General features: G+C 43.3%; 1 protein-coding gene across 2 annotated transcripts in view; it reads left to right on the top strand.

Annotated features, from left to right (window-relative positions):
- The first annotated feature begins 1,010 nt into the window (after window positions 1-1,010).
- Window positions 1,011-16,783, top strand: part of PTPN2 (protein tyrosine phosphatase non-receptor type 2) — a 32,869-nt gene continuing 17,096 nt past the window's right edge. Inside the window, exons 1-4 of one of the 2 annotated variants that reach the window (XM_081919343.1) lie at window positions 1,011-1,308; window positions 5,904-5,994; window positions 14,263-14,363; window positions 16,595-16,693. In XM_081919343.1, coding sequence (XP_081775469.1) covers window positions 1,234-1,308; window positions 5,904-5,994; window positions 14,263-14,363; window positions 16,595-16,693 — 366 coding nt within the window. In that variant the 5' untranslated portion in view covers window positions 1,011-1,233. The remainder of the gene's footprint in view (window positions 1,309-5,903; window positions 5,995-14,262; window positions 14,364-16,594; window positions 16,694-16,783) is intronic. The other variant, XM_081919344.1, reaches the window with a different exon arrangement.

The following is a 16,783-nucleotide window of genomic DNA, read 5'->3' as shown; positions in this document are numbered from 1 at the left end:
TTAAACTGCTAGGTTGGCAGAAGCTGGGACAGAGCAATGGGAGCTCACCCTGTTGCTCAAATTTGAACTGCTGACCTTCCAACCAGCAAGCCCAAGAGGGTCAGTGGTTCAGACCACAGTGCCACCCACTTCCTTGAACCACTGCAATACACCCATTGCAGTCATTTTGTGACTGGTGTTTGCAGCACTTTTGTCAAAATTCAAAATGTACCCACTGCCCAAAAACGTTGGTAACTTCTGCATTGGTACAATCTAGTTGTATGGCTTTTGTGCATTTTAGTTTTTCATTATTTACCTTTGACAAAGTTTTTACAGAAAGGCTAGATTGTTCAGCAGTACAGAAATATTAGCAAATGTGTAAGTAAGTAAGTAAATAAACACTAGTGACTACAGCTGGGATCCTTTGCGTGTAAAGTATCTGTTCTATAGCTGAACTATGTTCCTCTCAGCATTCCTTCTTTGTGACCAAGAAACAGAACAAGTGTGGGACTAAGCAGATGAGGCACAGAGCCTGAGCAGGTAGGAACAAACTTGATTGCTCATTACTGAATTCAACACTGGAAGGAGCAGGCTTAACACAACGTTGATGCCAAGTCTGCCCCTTTATTTTCTTCTATGTAAATAAAGCAAAAAGAAAATGCTGCACGCAGGCAGCTTCTGCGTTAACAGCCAAACTGGATTTCTTCCATTTTCCTGGCACTGAGTAACCGGCTTCACTGACAGGTACAGTATCAAACTTCCTTTACAATCGCGTCCTTTACATGCTTTTTTCAGGCCCCTTCAGCTTGACGGGCATTTTGCAAGTATACATAGGGAACTCCCTCGGGATCTTGAGAAGCACCCGCTTCCCTCAATCCTCCAGCGCCTTAACACACAAGGAAAGAAAATAATCCCACTTCCTCCACCTGCCGAGCCCCCTCACGAAACTCGATCCACTCCCTTCCCGCCCAAAGGGAACAGCGGAGTGATCTCCCCCGCCCATCCTCCTTCGCGGCTAATGGGCGGAGCTTCCGCAATTCTGGGTAGGCGGTCATGGTGGCCTGCCGCGCATGCGCTTGCCGAGAATGCCGCCGAAGAGCCGCTGAGGCTGCGTGCGCGGTGTGGAGGGTAGTCGAGGGTAACACGGTCGGTGAAGTGGGCGGGTTGTCGTCCGCGCCCTGTCAAGTGGCGCGGAGTAGGTGATGAACTTGTCGGCTCCCAGCGGCCTTCCTCCCTCCGGCTGTCGCCGCCATTATGTCCGTCACCGCCACTATAGAACAGGAGTTCCAGGAGATCGACGCTGCTAACGGCTGGCAGCCCCGGTACCTGGTGAGTGAGGGAGGGAAGGAGGGGGCGGCGTGTAGCGGGGGGAGAGAATTGGGGGCCGACGCGGGTGGTGAGGGTGCAGGAAGTCGTCGGGCCACGACCAGCTTTCCCCCCCTCCCCCAGGTAACCATTGAGGTTGGGAGAAGTAATGCGCATGTTCCAGTTTTAAGAAGGGGCGGTGATGAGCGAGAAGGAATAATAAAAGAGGGCTGAGGGGAAAACGCATGCGCCTCGGGGGTCGGGCAAGAGGAGAAGGGGGCATTTGGGCAGGTTAGTGCTGCGCATGCTCCGGTGGGGGTAGGTTTAAGTTGCTTCGCACGGGTGGTGACGGGAGGGTTAAGTTCGTCAAGCGAAGTGTCGCAAGTTGCAGCCTCCGTCTCTCCGGGTTCCTGTCTCACACTTCTGTGTTTGCTCCGCGCGTAGCTGTGCCGTTCAGGCTGTCGCAAGTCGTGTGGGTTGACTTGAGCCGAATATTCCTTCGGAGTGAAATGTCTTATCGACGTACAGGGAAAAGAGCTGCCCTTACTGTACCAAGCGGGGCCACGCTTCCTCGTTAATGCGCGTTGTGTGTTACAACGTCACTCTACGTGGATGTGCGCTGCTATCAGTCGCCCTGCAGAATTAATAACTTCCTAGCTACAGTTTAAACATAGTGTCATGGTGCCAGGAACAAAGGAAATCCCGGGTTCTGCTGGAAACTCTTGGGAATGCCTCACACATTACAGCTCTGTCTAAATGTGACACAAGCACAGGAACCGTACCATGGAACCATAATTTGTTGCAGCTCCCTGATGTGTGTGTGCTTGGTGGCAAATCCAGGTCTGTTGGCACATAATGTGTGAACTTGCCCTTAGTTGAGAACTGGAGATAATTTTAACTTTTCCAAAGTTTATAGGTGGGAAAGACTCATTTGAGCTAGTTGTATTTACACACAAAAGGTTTTAGAGTTCAGTCTGGATCTTGACAGAATGTGGCCTATAAGTGTTGGTTCAGTCCTGAGCCATTTAGTTTCTTATGTAAATTTTTTGAATCATCATTGTGGAGTCCATTAAAAAGCATATGAATACACATGCTTAATACTCAAAACGATGCTAAGTCTCTTTAGATTCAGCATGACCTAAAGTGATGGTGGTTTTAAAAGCCCAAGCTCATTACATTACTGTTGCTTTGTTACTTCTGTAAGTCTATGAGAGCTGTTTGGCATATATATTTCAGGGCAGGTTACAATACAATAAAACTGTAAAACCACACTACAGTGAAACTAATTCATCGCTGCTTATAAAACATAGCTTATCCTTAAAATGCCCAGGCAGGCACAACCCTGGAACCTCACTTGCAGCAGTGACAGAATTCATAATAACCCCTCCCCCCCAAAAGCTGTGCAAATAGATGAATTTTCACCTGACACTGAATTGTCAAAAAAACAAAAAAATTCCTTCCAGTAGCACCTGTGTGTATCTGAAGAAGTGTGCATGCACACGAAAGCTCATACCAAGAACTAACTTAGTTGGTCTTTAAGGTGCTACTGGAAGGAATTTTTTTTGTTTTGACTATGGCAGACCAACACAGCTACCTATCTGTAACTGTCAAAAGACACTTTACCTGTCATGCCTCTAGGGAAGAGAGTATAGGTGGGGCACCACTACCACAGAAGAGGCCTTATTCTGTGTCACAAGAATGGCTTTCTCTCAGATCTAATAGCATAGGCAGACTGATACAGAAGAACTGTTCATTTGGGTATTAGAGCTTAAAGTTGTTTAGGGTTTTACAGATCAGCACTAGCACCATGAATTCTGCTCAGAAACATATAGATAGCCAGTATTGGCTTTTCAGGTTAGTGACTGTGTGATTCCAGCTAGATGCACTGGTTTTAATTCCGATCCCACATTCTGAACTATTTATGGTTTCTTGACTGCCTTCAAGGGCAGCCCAACATTGCAGTAGTCCAACTGAGAATTTACCAGAGCATGAACAACTGTCACCAGGCTTTCCTGGTCCAGGAACAGATGTAGCTGATAAACCAGAATATAAGAAAAGTCCAGCTGGATCAGGCCAAGGCTTATGTGATTCAGCATCCTGTTCTCACAGTGGCCAACCAGATATTTTAGGAAGGACCTGAGTGCAATAGCACTCTCCCTACATGAGTTTCCCTGCAGTTTCCCCTGTTCAGTCTCCCTGCAACTGATATTCAGAGCATAGTGGTGTGGTTAACTCCGTCAGTAATTTCTCACATGACTGTACTGCTGCTGGATACTTTGTGAATAATGGGTTCCTCTCTGCAGGGTGGTGGTTGATCTGGTGATACGATGCCATGGGCTTATAAAGTCCCTTCTGCCCTTGTCTGCTGGTTGCGTTTCCCTAGTATTTTCTGAGCTGCGTATTAGGGACTCTGTTTCTTTTCCTAACTTTGTGTGGAATTCATTTCAACATTTCAACTTTGGTTGGCTTCATTTATTTTTTGAGTTTGGGCTATTTTTTCTGTAAGTTTTGTACTGGGTAGTGAACACTTGTGTATTTCCACTGACACAAGGGCCAATGATCTGTTTTCTGATGGTGGTATTTTCTTTGTCGAAAGAGGGAAAATTTTTATATATTGTTCAAAGTGATTATTTTCGGTAATCCTTACTTGCTTATTGTAAGGTGGATCAGTGTTGTATAAAAGAGGTAAGGCTGCTGAACCTGAGAGTAGTTTTGCTAATACTTCAGAGTGAGCCCATGGTTAAAGTGAGATATCAGACTAAGAAACTGGTGGCTCACAGTTGACACTCCTAGCTGCCATGTTAAATAACTCTGTGCCCTCTGTACCCAGGATAGGATGTGACTAACATTTCCATTTCTTTGTTGTTCTTGTGCTACATCCTTCTCTGGCCCCTTGAGAGATGCAGACTGTGCAGCGTACTCAGTTTTCTTTTGTCGGGCCAGCTATCTGTAGGAGGGAGAGATTTGTCCTAACTAGTATTCAATTTGTATATTTTCTCTGTGGGTCCTTGAGTTGTTTCCTGCTATGTGATGTGCTCACTACTGAAGCTCAGACTAAATGAAGGATTTTGCAATACTTACTTAATAGCCTTGTTCAGCTTAAGTGAAAAAGCCTTGGGCTCGTTGTCCTCCCCACCCCCCTGCTTCCAGTGTGGCTGTAAGGAGGTGTTTAAAATAATTCACTGCCATTTTAAAATAATTGCTGTTTGGCCAGACTTTCAAATCCAGACAAACTGGTTAGTCTTACCTTTGGTTTAGAGAAACAAGCCAGTTTGAAATCATTATTAAAATTAATCAATTTTAGATTCAGGCATAATGATAAACTGAAGTTAATTGAAAGCAGAATCAAACCTTAAAATCCCCTCACTGCTACTCAGGGAAGGAGGATGTACATAGGCTAAAGCTCAATGATATAATATTAAACCATAGTTTGACATTATATCTGGACTAGGTCAGTGACTAGGACATTGGTGGTCAACCTGTGGTCCTGTAGATGTTGCTGGACTCCAACCTGCATCAGCCCCATCCAACATGGCTAATAGTCTGGAATGATGGGAGTTGTAGTCCAACAACATCTAGAGGGCCCCAGGTTCCACCCCCTGCATTGACTAATAGAAACTGAGTTTTCAGTAAGCTCTATATCCCAGTAGTGGTACTTAATACCACCCCGGTGGCTTTCTGTTTTATTTTATTTTGCTTCAGATGCAAGTTTAAGCTTACGCTAAGTCCACAAGGAATGTTGCAAAAATGACTTTAAAAATAACTTAAAATATATCTTAACATTTGCCTCATAAGCACAATAATGCGGCTGTCATACTGGATGTAGTAGAGCACTTGGCCATGAAGTTCTTTCTCCAAATCTTACTATCAAGCTGTACCAACTAAGGTACTTTTAAACTCCTTAAAGTATCAGGATACAAATTGTTCCCAACAGAAGTTACATAAATGGAAATTTTGAAAGCATGTTGGCATTCTAGAACCTCAGTCCTGAACATTTTGTTACACAAATAAATACATGCTTTCACAATAATGCAATTAGTGCCATGTGTGTATTAATATATATATTCCATTTTTAAAAGCCCCATTAGGGTCTTGAAGCAGTGGAGCAATTGTGGTGTGGAGTGGTGATGGAACTAGTTTATTTGGTATTAACAGCCAGTTCAGACACCCCCAGTGTGCATCTGCCATTCTGTTAGCTAGTTTACAGTTTGTAGTAAGTGGTTCTCTAAATATCTGATCACTGACTTGGATTAACACCATTTCCCAAACTTGTTACTGCATATCTAGGTTGGTTCTCTTCAGAACTTCCTTTCAGTTAATAGATAGACCAAGGCTATCTCTATTTTACAGCTGTTAAATTTGACAGAAGTTTGCTACATGAATGCACTCTACTAATTTAGAAACTTGGGTTGTAATAATTTTAATCACTGCATAAAATACTGTCCTTGTTGAATTGTGATCACAGTAGTCATTGAATTTTCAGTTGACAAAGAAATAAGGATTACAGCAAATTGAGTAAGATAAATTTCTACTGTGCCTTTAAATATAATATTTGTTTTTATTTCTTCAGTATGCCAGGAAGTAATCATAACATAATCAACTATCTTTGTTTCTTCCAGGATATTCGGCACCAGTCCAGTGATTATTCACATAGAGTTGCAAAGTACGCAGAAAATCGAAATCGTAATAGGTACAGAGATGTTAGCCCATGTGAGTAAACTTTTTTTTTGTAATCTAGTGCATAACAAAGTAGGTTTGACATTACCAATGCTAATACTTTAAATAGTTTTGGGCTAGTGTTGTAGAGTTTGATATGTGAAGCTCCACTGCAGTCATTGAGATGAAAGTGCATACAATCAATGAAGTCATGTAGAAATTATTGTACTTTATATAGAGAGACTTCTATAGAAGCCTTCTATCCATGCAGTATTATATTTATATCTCACTTTTCTTCTGTGGAACTCAAAGTAGTGTATAGAGGCCTCCAAGGCAGTCCTCTAGTCAGGTGCCAGAACTGGCTAACCAGAACTACACATGCACAACTTCTGCAAGGTTGCTGTGCCTTCAGGAACCCTGGATAATCATTATTATCCAGACTTCTAAAAAATTGTTAAGACTGATGTTGCAGTAAGTATGTGTCACTTAAGAAGCTCCTTCATTTTTCTCTTATGCGGTTTCAGATAAAGATAGGTCATCTGAACTCGACTTTGTTATGCTGTTGAAATAAAAGATGTGACAGTTCTGGTATCTTTCAGAAGGAATACTACTTATGGTAAATATGTACCAGACATGGTTTGGGACAATTCCATGTCACTCAGTTAACCATCAGGCTGTAGACAGTACCATATTTGGAAGAGAAAAGCTGAGCAACTGCAAATTTATTGTGATACGCATATTCAGACAGTCAGAATGGGAACATTGTTTGTTTCAAGATTCTACTCCCATAAACTAGCAAATTTTGTCAAATTAAATATATTTAATGTAGATTCTTTTTAAACGTTGGTTTTGCAGAAGTGGTAATTTGTATGAATTCCATACAGTCTGTGTTGTTTTGATTGTTATTCAGTTCCATGGCAATTGTCAATTTAAAAGATTAAATGAGTGCTTTATAAAAAGCAAGGTAGAATTATTCTCAACTTTTGCTGGATTACTGAACTGCTATGGAAAAGTGAAGATTCCAGGTCACAGTGACCTCCAGGAATTACTTTGCTGGCAGTAGAGTAATTTCTGTCTTGAGCATTTCCAGCAAACTAGGCTCAATTTTTTTCAATTCAAATTTATTTACGGCTATTAGCCCATAAAATATGTACAAACATAAAAGCACAGAAGCATAAAAAAACCAATACATCTAACAACAGAAGGGGAACACCACAATGCAAGGGTGGGTCATTGAGCAGTGACAAATAACAGCTTGGGGCCCGGAAAGATCCAAGGGACGGTTCACAGAAAAAGGAGAACTGGAGACGAGATCCATCATGCACTCTCATCATAACTGTCCGATTAGTTTTTGTTGTTGTTGTTGTTTTTTGGTGGTTTTTGTGTGTGAGATAACCGCATTCAGGAATCTCGCCACCTGCAGAGTTACAGAAGGATCTGTATCCTGCAAAAGCAGTGCGGCATGTGACTCAACAGGCCTGCCAACCAAGCGCAATAAAGCAGGACCCAGGAATTTAGTCCTAGCTATGCTATGTAAGGGACAGTTGAACATTATATGTGGAAGAGATTCAACTGTTTTCCCGTCACACTCGCATAGCGGAGACACCAAACCCTTGGAAAATCTGTGGCTCAGCAGGTTCGATGGAAAAACATTGAACCTTGCACGAATAAATGCAAGTCGGTGTGGTACTGATGAAAGAGATGACATGTATGATGGAAGGCCAAGTGGTGGGGTTATTCCGTGATACCTGGGGGAGCAGACACCCCCACCCCTGGAGAGGTTGTGTTGATTTTCAATGTCTGCTAATCTTTGCTCGATAAGGCTTTTGGCTGAGCGTAGGTTCATTTTTAAGGAGTCCGCTGGGGAAATTCCGAAGCTCAGAAGTTTAGCATGGATTTTTCCTACCCACGGGTTAACAAAGTCATCCCGCCAGAGGCACTGAAAGAGGTAATGGTTGGGAAGCCTATGCCAGCTGGACAGCCAATAGCCAAAGACTCGCTTCCAGATGACCGTCTCTAAAGATGCAATCCTTAACTCCAGACGTATGGCTGCGTTGCTCACACACATGGGGAGTTTCAGGAGGCGACGGAGAAACTGATTCTGCAATGTCCCCAGCGATGTTAAATTGGACCCTGGGGCCCAGAGCGGGGCAGCATAACAGAGGGTGGAAACCACTTTTGCGTGGTACACCTTCAATGCAGAAGGGATGTGGGAGGCTCCGTCGACCGCAAAAAATTGGAGTAGAGTGTAAAGTATTGTTTTCCCTTTGTTCAGTAAATACTGTATCTGTGGCTTCCAGCTTAGGTTGTAGTGAAAAAAGACTCCCAGGTATTTAAATTTGAAAACCTGTTCTAATTGGACTCCATCTAACTTCCAGCTGTAAATTTTCCGAGACCTGGTAAAGACCAGTACTTTAGATTTTCCATGATTAATTGTCAGGTGGTTGAGTTTGCAATAAGCCGCAAAAATCTTTAGAGCTCTGCATAAACCGACTCTAGAGTAGGAAAGGATCGCTGCATCGTCAGCATATAAGAGCAGAGGGCAGCGAAAATCAGCTAGGCGGGGGGCATGAATGTTGGCTTGAGACTCAGAAAGAGCTTCATATCACTAATAAACAAGTTGAAGAGGAGTGGGGCCAAAATGCAGCCTTGGCGCACACCTCTATTTATTGGGACCTCATTGGATAGGTTTCCCGCCAGTGTAAGTCTCACTCTAGCCGACGACCCGTGGTGTAATTGGGTTATAAGCCATAACAGCCTTCTATCTATGCCCCATCTCTCTAATTTCTTCCATAGACAGTTTCGTGGGATACTGTCGAAGGCGGCCTTTAAGTCTATGAAAGCAACACATAGGCGCCCCGACTCGGGGCAGAATATTTTCTGGCAAGATGATACATAATTACCATATGGTCAGTGGTCGAGTAATTGTTCCTAAAGCCCGCTTGCTCGTGGCCAATCAAGTTTGAGTCGTATGCCCAATGGGACAGCTTAGACAATAAAAATTTTGCATAGATTTTCCCGATGATAGACAGAAGGCTGATGTTCCGATAGTTCTCTGGGTCAGTGGGGGAACCCTTTTTGTGGACTGGTACGATCACGGCCTCCTTCCATGACCTACGGATAAGCCCCGTAGAATTAATTGCATCAAAGACTTTGGCCAGAATTTCAGCCCACCACCTCGGTTGTGCAACAATAGCCTCAGCAGGGACTAGATCCGGCCCAGGGGCTTTGCCCGTTTTCAGATCTAATATTACTGAACTGCTATGGAAAAGTGAAGATTCCAGGTCACAGTGACCTCCAGGAATTACTTTGCTGGCAGTAGAGTAATTTCTGTCTTGAGCATTTCCAGCAAACTAGGCTTATATAAACATGCCTGAAAAGTCTTTTAAAAATCCTATTGATGTCTGTGGGACTCTTCCAAGATAAATGGCTTATTGACTGGAGTTCTTGTCTGCCAGATTATGAGCTAGTATATTCAGTACTGTACTTTATTTTAATCACATTTAGAAGGGCATGTTGAAAATTTGAATAAGTCTTAATTTTCCATACTTGTCACCACCAGTGGTCCAGAATACTGGGATACTCTCTACTCTATCCACTAAGAGGCAGACTTTTAAAAAGCCCTCTACTTTTGTCTTAAGGCAGGGGTGGGTAACAGTTAAAAGTGGGCTGGATCCAGCCTGCAGAATCTTTTTATCTGGCCTGTGGCCTCTCCTCAGACCTACCATGTCCTTCAGTTGGGTGACACTGAACGGAAGCACCTCTGACCAGAGTCATACAATACCCCCTCCTCACTAGCATTTCCCAGAAATGTAGCAGTGTCTTATTATTCAGTGGTATACTTAAAATAAGTAAATCTGCAGTCTCTACAAGTAAACACTGCAGAGATTTGGGTTGTTCAACAAGCTCAGAGTCCATTTATCCCTTCATAATCTGCATAGAGCCATTTTGCTCTTTTTGATGAAATTAGAGCTGAATAATAATTTGAAAAACTAGACCAAATGCTTGCTTTTTGTCATTGATGGACTGAAGCACAGAAGTGGGGTAAGACTGTTGTCTTCTGTATGAAATTCAACAGCACAGCTTGGTGATTCAGTGGTTAAAATAGTACTTGCTGACATCATCTTTCCGAGAACACTAGCACCAGTATGTGTGATTTACTATAACAAGATCTTAAGTTTTTCCTGTTGGCAAATGGTATGTAGTATTTACAAAGGTTTTGGTTTCTGTCCAGCAGAAACATTTGAGTTCCAATAAATTGATAATGAAAAAAGAAACTTAACGCTTTCATTTCCAAGCAAGGTAAACAGTTCCCCTTCAAGGAAACAATATTTGAAGCATTTGTATAGTATAGATAGATAGATTGGTTCAGACTCTGTAGATTTTAAATCCTCTCTGGAAAATATGTGTACCAAAAGTGATTGCGCTTGGTATCATATTTTCTGGAAAACAGCATCTATCTCTGAGTCCAAGCTTTCATTGACTTTTTAAGGCTTGGAAAAACATGCTTGTTTCATTCATTTTGAACAGTCATATATTGTAAAAACTTGTGTACACTTGAAGTAAATTTTTCTCTACAGTCTTCTTGTGTGGTGCTGGTTTGTGCTTGCTTCTTTATTGTGCAGTTAGATTTACTTTCAGTCTGACAGGGACTCAAGGTTGTAGGTCTTCATTCTTAATTTCCAGCCACACATATTTTGGTTGTGTCTCTAGATGGTGTCAGGTAGATCCCTCCCAACCCCTATACTTTCAGTATCAATCGTATATCTCTAGGTGCTCCATGAGTGTACAAACCCTGGCTGTAATTTAAATTAGATGTCTACACACATAAAGGTGTGCACAGCCAGGACGCTATCCACGTATTTGCTTCTTCATCTCCAACATGCAGCAATGCAAGCCATTGTGCAGATTGAAAAGCGGGTTGTATCTGATCAGCTACTGATCACAAAACAGTAAGTTGCACCATACACAGTTTATTGGCTTGTAGCCCCAGATCTTCATCAAGCATAATAGACTATTTGTGTTCGCATTCCATCTCAGTGTAACACTTCATGTATGCAGTTTGCAAACCCTAGTCTTTTACCTAGAAATGATGAAGAAACATTATTATAGATGATTATCATGGGCAAGATACATGTTGGTGGGAGTTGTGAGAAGCCCAGTCTTGGGGGAAATTCTAATTACAAACATTTAAGAGGAGAGCTGGTGCAGTGACATGGCTTCAGGTATATGCTGGGAAGTCTGGTTAGAATTGGAGGCCTTAAACAGGCCAATGCTATATCCTCCTTACCTCCGTTCTGTGATTTAAAGATTATAATGCTGGTCCATATTATATAAATTACTGAGATATTGAGTGAAACACTTATTCAAGTACAGCTGTATTAATGTTACAACTAAAGGTTTAAATGCTACCCATAGAGAATGCCAGGATTCTTCACCCCCTGAAGAATCTGACACCTATTGTATATGCCAAATGGGTGCAGGTGTAGGTGTAAAAATATCTAAACTACATATGATAGATAATCTGGTGATGGAATTGTTTCCTGAAGTGGTGATGCTTGTGTCCTGAAGCAATCCGGCAGTAACTTCAGTAATCTACTTGCTAGTCAGAGTTTTTATGCCCAGGTGGATACAAGGTGTCCTACCCATGTTTAGAGTGCTTCATGATCTAGAGAGCAAGACTGGAAACCTCTGGCTGCCAGGCCAGTCTTGGCCTCCAGAGTGTCTAATTTGGCCTCTAAGGGCACCTTCCTCAAACCTAGGGTTGTCATATTTTGAAGAGCAAAAAAGAGGACACATATTTTCCAACTTCTACATTTAACTACGGATTGGACTTTTAACCCCACATAGGGCAACCCTAGTACAGTATATGTCTGTATTTGTGCATGTATATGCACTCATATAAAGGGGGAGGGAGGGGGTGCATGGATGTGGGTGTAGAAGAAATAATAGAATGAAAGGGAAGATTAAAAGAAAATGGAAGGGGGAAAGGGACGATTAAATGATTGAATGAGGGTAAAGAGTGCAAAAGTAGGAGTAGGGGTTTGGGGATAAAAGTCAGCATTCAAGACTAGGAATCAAGTTTAAAATGGGAGGTGAAGTTTAAAAATCAAAATGTAAAGACTTCCCCCTGTCTTTCTTTGGGTTAAAAATGCAAAATCAAAATGGAGATGTAAATTAAGATTTGAAGGAATAAACCAAAAATTGACAGTTTTAAAAGGTTAAAATTTTTGGAGGTAGAATTTAACTAGCTGGTGTGAGGTTCTCACTAGCTCTTGAGTCCTGGTATACTCAGCTGAGAGTTAATGCAGCTCTCTCCCACCTCCTTGAATAGACTGGGAGGGAGAGAGGGGCCAGAATTTAGCTAAAATAAAATGATAACAAAGCAAAAATAAAAGAGGGGTACTAAAAAAAATAAATTGAAATGTGGGGGGGGGAATTCCCTTTAAAAAAGAGAAAGAAGAAGGAAGGAGGAGAGAAATAAAATATATAATGGGGGAGAGGGGGAGAACAAAAATTATAAGTCTCTCTCTTAACATGGAGCACACTGACCTGGAGGTGGCCTGGGAGCACACGGGGCTGCAGAGTCAGGGTGGGCAGGTGTCCTCAGGTGGAAGTTGCTATCATTTTGGGTTTCCTGACTGGGCGCTGCCATTTTCTGCCCTCCTGTGCTTATCCCTTGTCAAGCCCACACCTGCCACCGGCACCCCTCTGCTGGCAGGAGAAGGTCCCCCACAGCATCTGCCTCACCACCAAGTGTGCCTTGCCACATAGTTCCCCAGGGGCTCACACGTTCCTCCTCAGCCGGTTGGTCCCAGGATTGAGCCTATTCCAGGTAGCGCACCTCCATGTGGCTTCCTCCGCCATTCCGATTCCTCTCGACCTCTCTTTTGCAAAGGTGGCAGTAGCAGCAGCTCAGGCCACTCAGCACAAGGGAGAGGCTCCCGCGGTGCCTGTCCTGCCACATGGTTCCTCTGGGCCATTGGGCAGGTTGGTCTCCATCCCGGGGCAAGAGGCCTTTCTCCATGACCTCTCCTATTCTCTTGCCCTTTGGGAGTAGGAGAGGGGAAATCAGGAGTCCAATCCGGAGGGAGCCACTGCCTCAGTCCCGGGCCCTGCCTTGTTGCGCTCCCCTTCGCTGAGTCTGTACCCTGCCCAGCCTAGCCCCAGCTGCCCAGCAAGCGGCTCCAGCAGAGGAGGAGATAGGGTGGAGGAAAGTGCTGGGAAGCATGAGATGTGGAGTCAGAGAGAGAGGCAAGGCAGGCAGGCCAGACAAAGTGGGAGCTTCACCGCCTCACATTGCATGGCAACTGGAGCACAAGGAGGCGGGGGGGGGCAGACCGAACAAAAAACGCCAGACGTTTTGGAGAATTGGACAAATCCACCCAGACAGAATTTTTAAGTCTGAAAAAGAAGATGTCTCTGGGAAAATCTGGACATATGGCAACCCTTCCACATTCACCCACCCACCAGCTGATGTCACTGGGAATGTCAGCTGATGTGCAGGAGGACAGCATTTAATCTTCCATTGGCTATGCACCCTCTTTACAGCAGGGAACAGGATTGCTCAACAATGGCAGCAGGATGTGAAGCCTTCTGAAAAGTGCTCCTGGCATCTGCAGGCGAGCAACAGCAGGCATACACTTCTTCCCCACCAGACTTCTGCTGCTACTGCCACTTGCACAAAAAGTGCACAAGTTTTGATCTTAAAGGGAAGGGAGCTTACAAATGCCTTTGCGAGCCTCCCTCCTTAACATCAGCACCTGTCAGATTTGGCCTATGATATGGATCCTGTTAAGGATCTGGCCCTTGGAGCCAAGAAGGATACACACCCCTGGTATAGAGAATGGCCAGTAAGAAGATATAAAAAGATCCAACTCCAACAAATCTTTTCTGGCTAAAGGCGGTTTAGCTAGAACATTAAATAATTGATGTTTTGAAAATGCTTAGTATGAGGATTGAAAATCTATTGCTCTTCAACTGATGCTTGTCTTATAAGACTTCTTCAAGGAAAGTTTCTGCTTCCTAGTATTTCTTCCCCACCCCCAAATGCATATCCTTAATTTGTTTCCAAATTGCTTTGGGAAGTGGGGCGTGAAAAAGTGTATGATTGCATATTAGACTATTTAGTCATAATATGTATAGAGAGAGAGAGAGAGAGAGAGCGCTATATACAAAATATATAAAAGTAGATCATAAATAGTTTAAATAACATAGCTTGTACCACAATATCTTGGCTTTAAGTTTAGTGCATTGAGCAAAGTTATCCATGAAAAACTTGATACTTAATCTTAATACTCTACTAATTATATTTATTTCAAGATGATCACAGTCGTGTAATACTCCAGAATACGGACAATGATTACATCAATGCAAGCTTGGTGGTTAATGAAGAAGCTCAGAGAAATTATATATTAACGCAGGTGAGTAGTATTCGACTTTTAGGTGTTATATGCTTAGTGACTTAATTCTAATATGGGGGGGGCCTCTTCAGATGACTATTCCAGGTTTAAGTGCTTCTCCTTTGCTCCATCCCAGCCTACTTCCTGCCACACACTGGCTTGTTCTCTTGGTTTGTTAACAAACGTTAAGTCAGAGTTTCCTCAGTTTGGATATAACAAGAAATTCTGACTTAATGCATGTTAGGGTATTTGTGCTTAAGCCAGCATGCAATAGGAGAGTGCTCATATCTAATGTTCAGTCCTGATTTGGTAAACCAGGCCACAATCACAGTTGCATCCATGTCACAATAAAATGCTGTAGGGCAGGTTTTCAACCTTTTTGAGTCCACAGCAACCTTGACCAGCTACATTCTTTCTGCGGCATCCCTGTGGAACTCAGGAGCCCAGCTATGTCACCCCTTCCCTGCAGAGCTGGCAACCTCTCACCCTTTGTCATACACCTTTCCTTGTGGAGTGTTCCCTCAGCCTCATCTTCTCTCCCCTCACCTTGGGAGTCCTCCGGGCAGCCGCAGCTGCCGCCCCTGGTCTCTGAGCTGCCACCCCTGCCCCAAAGAGAGGTGCCTCCTCACACTGCCCCACAGGGGCCTGGGAAGCACCTCCTGGCCAACCCCAGAGGCACTGTACACTTGAGACCAGGGCTGCTGCAACAAACAGCTGTGCAAGCCTTTGGGAGGCCAGTGTTGCCCGCAGCACCCCTGACCATCATTCAAGGCACCCCAGGGTGCCATGGCACACTGGTTGAAAGCCACTGGTGTAGAGAGATTGTGCTTTCCTTGGATGTCTAACCTTATGGTGAGCTTGGTAAAGTGAAGCTATTCTTCTGCAGCAAAGGCAAGGCAATGCACTTGGCTTTGCTGATAGCTGTATAGTGGGGACAGGTACTCACAGCCCAACCTCTGTGTGGGAATCCAAATGGGATTACTGCTATCATCGTAAGGCTTAGAACAAGATAGGTGATGTGGAAATAACCTTGCCTGAGGCAAATACTGCTCCATGCCTGAGGCAAATAAAAAAAATCTTATGAAAGGAAACTCCAACCTGGAACTTCAGATCTGGAGCAAGTTTTCAACTCAAATCCCTGCTTGGAACATTGGCCCTGCAGTGTTTATGTGGGAATAAATTGTCACAGTAGCTTTTTTATTTCATGAACAACCTTTGTTCTGTCTTACCCACCTAATGGAGAGCCAGTTACGTACAAGTCAGTAATGTTGGCTATTGAAAAGGGGGACTTACATGGTTTATTTTGTTATCTTATATGTTTTGTGACTGAGGCATGTCGGGGAAAACAGACTTTGCTGGAAGAACACTAGTAAGCCATTATGGGCAAAGTGCTGCTGTTAACAGTTAAATAGACCTCAATTTAGGCTTTTTAGAAAATGTGTCTGGCCAAATTGAACATGAAAACTGTTACTGAAACAAGCCAGCTGCTTTCCGGTGTGTTATTTACCCTAAAGATGTCAGTTGTTTCCTCTTTTTGGCGGAGGAGAGAGGTCATGATTGCCTTTTTGAAAAATGCCACACAAGCATGTCCAAAGCAGCTGCTTATTTTTTGTTTTAAGGAACTGAGATCTGAATATCTACTTGGATTTTGAAAAGTATTTTAAAATCCACGTAGATATGGACAGATTGACTAATAAGAAGAATCTGCTGGATCAGGCCAGCTTGTCATCTAGTCCAGCATCCTGTTCTCACTGTGGCCAAATAGATGTCTGTAGGAAACAAGAGCACTTGTCCATTCCTGTGGTTTCCAGCAGCTGGAGTTCAGAATACTGCCTCTGACAGTGGACATAGAACATAAGAACATAGCCACAAGGGTTAGTAGGCTTGTAGGCCAGCAATTCTTACAACATCATTTGAAAGGCTGGGCTAGACCTATTCATATTTCCAAAAATGAGGTGCACGTCTGACCACTAAACCATGTTAATGGAAGGGACTGTCGTTGAGTGGCAGAACACCTACAGAAGATTCTAGGTTCAAGCCCCAGGATCCTTTGGAAAAGCTGGGAACGACCCTTATAGGAACCCCTTGCTGCTAGTCAATGTGGACTAGTGGTCTGGCTTACTATAAGGCAGCTTCCTGTGTTTTTAATTTACAACTAGATTATTGGGTGATAGTCAACTTTGCTTCCAAGATTTAGGTTCTGAGTTATCTTAGACTGCTGACTGAATGCCTCCTTTCCCTTATTTTTACAGGGTCCACTTCCTAATACATGTTGCCATTTCTGGCTAATGGTATGGCAACAAAAGACCAAAGCTGTTGTCATGCTAAACAGAATTGTTGAGAAAGATTCGGTGAGTTGCCATAGCTGGATTAAAATTGTTTTATTGAGATCAACATGCAATTAGTGAAGTGTATATGGTTTATTTTCTACTTGCGCTCTG

The sequence above is a fragment of the Podarcis melisellensis genome (assembly GCF_964234715.1).
Source record: "Podarcis melisellensis genome assembly, chromosome: 7".
Classification (NCBI taxonomy): domain Eukaryota; kingdom Metazoa; phylum Chordata; class Lepidosauria; order Squamata; family Lacertidae; genus Podarcis; species Podarcis melisellensis.
This window is presented reverse-complemented; position numbering and strand designations above follow the sequence as displayed.